The sequence below is a fragment of the Hylobates moloch genome, unplaced genomic scaffold (genome assembly GCF_009828535.3).
Source record: "Hylobates moloch isolate HMO894 unplaced genomic scaffold, HMol_V3 SCAFFOLD_11, whole genome shotgun sequence".
In the NCBI taxonomy this organism is placed as follows: Eukaryota; Metazoa; Chordata; class Mammalia; order Primates; family Hylobatidae; genus Hylobates; species Hylobates moloch.
The window spans coordinates 41,645,844-41,648,751 of NW_026652286.1; the positions used below are offsets into that span (position 1 = coordinate 41,645,844).

The 2,908-nt window shown below is 42.8% G+C and overlaps 1 protein-coding gene across 1 annotated transcript; it reads left to right on the forward strand.

Moving 5' to 3' along the window:
* The first annotated feature begins 412 nt into the window (after nt 1-412).
* Nucleotides 413-1,383, forward strand: LOC116477320 (olfactory receptor 52B2). Its single transcript, XM_032168039.1, is given in 2 exon segments — nt 413-1,333; nt 1,336-1,383. Coding segments are annotated over 2 exon segments (969 nt in total).
* Nucleotides 1,384-2,908: the final 1,525 nt, after the last annotated feature.

The following is a 2,908-nucleotide window of genomic DNA, read 5'->3' on the forward strand; positions in this document are numbered from 1 at the left end:
TAAAGGTAAATGCAGAACAAAGTCTTGGGGAAAGGGACAAGTACAACACAGGTAGGTGGAAAATGCTGCTTGTGTGGAAATAGTAGAATGAGGTCAGAAAGGGAGGGTGAGGCCAAACTCTGGGGGCCTCTGGGGGGCAGGTGGTTGGAGACAGGTGCTGCCACTTCTGTTCATACTTGAAGCATTATTGCCACAGAAGCTCTATCTGCAAAGGAAGCACCATGAGCCAGAAGCCATTCCTACACCAAGTGAACATTCTCTGGGAGTACTTGCCGCTGGAGAGTCCAGCAATTTAGAAACCCATGCTGTCTTTTATGATATTTATACATATTCAGGAGTGCTTTCTGTTTCTATCACTTTCAGCAGACTCATCAGTTTCTAAGTCATTATAGAGAGGACCATAAAGTGCATCATGAGTCACACCAACGTTATCATCTTCCATCCTGCAGTTTTTGTCCTACTTGGCATCCCTGGGTTGGAGGCTTATCACATTTGGCTGTCAATACCTCTTTGCCTCATTTACATCACTGCAGTCCTGGGAAACAGCATCCTGATAGTGGTCATTGTCATGGAACATAACCTTCATGAGCCCATGTATTTCTTCCTCTCCATGCTGGCCGTCACGGACATCCTGCTGTCTACCACCACTGTGCCCAAGGCCCTAGCCATCTTTTGGCTCCATGCACATAACATTGCTTTTGATGCCTGTGTCACCCAAGTCTTCTTTGTCCATATGATGTTTGTGGGGGAGTCAGCTATTCTGTTAGCCATGGCCTTTGACCATTTTGTGGCCATTTGTGCCCCACTGAGATATACAACAGTGCTAACATGGCCTGTTGTGGGAAGGATTGCTCTGGCCATCATCTCCCGAAGCTTCTGCATCATCTTCCCTGTCATATTCTTGCTGAAGTGGCTGCCCTTCTGCCGAACCAACATTGTTCCTCATTCCTACTGTGAGCATATTGGAGTGGCTCGTTTAGCCTATGCTGACATCACTGTTAACATCTGGTATGGCTTCTCAGTGCCCATTGTCATGGTCATCTTAGATGTGATCCTCATCACTGTGTCTTACTCACTGATCCTCCGAGCAGTGTTTCGTTTGCCTTCCCAGGATGCTCGGCACAAGGCCCTCAGCACTTGTGGCTCCCACCTCTGTGTCATCCTTATGTTTTATGTTCCATCCTTCTTTACCTTATTGACCCACCATTTTGGGCGTAATATTCCTCAACATGTCCATATCTTGCTGGCCAGTCGTTATGTGGTGGTGCCACTGATGCTGAACCGCATTGTCTATCGTGTGAAGACTAAGCAGATACGTGAGGGTGTAGCCCACCCCGGTTCTTTGACATCAAGACTTGGTGATGTTCCTCCCCTCTGGGCTGATGGATCCTCATGAATCTTCATGTCCAGCTCCCTCAAGGAAGCTAGAAGTGAAATGCAGAGATTTCCTGGACTGAGAAGGCTTTTCTTCCTCTTCTTTCTATTTCATCCTCATCCCCCCACTTTTCTTTTTTTCTCATAATTCTTCCTCCTTATTTGTTTTCTCTAACCTCTTTACACATTCCTCCGTACAACCCAGAAATAATGACTAAACGTACATGCCTTTGATATGAGGCTTTGGTACCCTCAGTAGACTGGATAGACACCAGAAGCACAAGGATCTGAACACCACATGAAATGAGGTTATAAAGAAGTGGATAAAAATAATTTTATATTTACCATTTTAAGGGGTTTTAATTTTTTTTAAATCCCAAATGTACATTGATTATTTGTACAGAATCAAATGGCCTGCCACCCACTACCACAATGGCAGGTGAGTTTGAGGAAGAGCCATGGATGACCTTTGGTCATCTGGAAAAACTTCCTCTCCTTCAAATTTTAGTTCAAGAACTGCCTTCCCTGAGAAGTCTTTTCTAATTTCTCCAGGCAAGCCAAGGGTCCTATCTTTGCATGTCTAGTGTATCTTGTACAAATCTCCAAATGTGCATAATAAATTGTAGTGTAATGAGTTGTTCATTTATTTGTGCCCTCAATTGACTGCAAACTCCTTGAAATCAGAAGAGTGTATATTATTCATACTTGTATCCCCAATGCATTACAATATGCCTGACGCATACTACATTTTTGAAAAATGAATGGGAGCACAATTATCTCCTTGAGGTCAGAACAGGCATCTCTGTGGTACACTGAAATGACCAGCTAAATTAGTTCACACAGCTAGTGATTAGTAAATCAACTCCTCATGAAGGCAGTTTGGCATAATTGAGCCAAATCAACTGCTGATTTGCAGTACTTCTCTCTGCTGTAACTCAGGGACCAGGGAAAAGACAAAGTAGGAGGAAACAGGGTACTCTTGATTCTCTCTTATATCTAGTTTTTGACCAGACCCAGAATTAGGAATTATAGTACATTGTTCATGGCCAGGTTGGCAAAATTGGAGTACTCTCTTGGGATTCACAGTCTCAACCCTCATTCTTTCATGCTTTTCCAGAAAAGGTCATGTACACTCATTTCTTTAGCCACCACCAACACTAATGAGTCCCATATCCCTGTCTCTAGCCTAAAACTCTCTTTTGAGTGTTAGAACATAAATCCACCTATTAACTGGTTATTCTTCCTAGGATGTAGAACTCCCACTCCACTTTTCTTCCTACATTTCATTTCTTGGGAACTAGATTATGATGATCCCATCAACTTCACCGAGCTGGAAACCCTATAGCCTTTTTCAACTTCCTCCTCTTAGGGCTGATACTCAAAAAGTTATTGGTTGATATTTATATTGATTGTACCACTAAATAGGTATATGGATAGTATTTGGACTCATATCAGGACTCAAGTCTTGTCACCATCATTTTCTAGCTATGCGAACTTGCACAGTTCGTTTAACATTTTTAGTCCTCAATTTTTA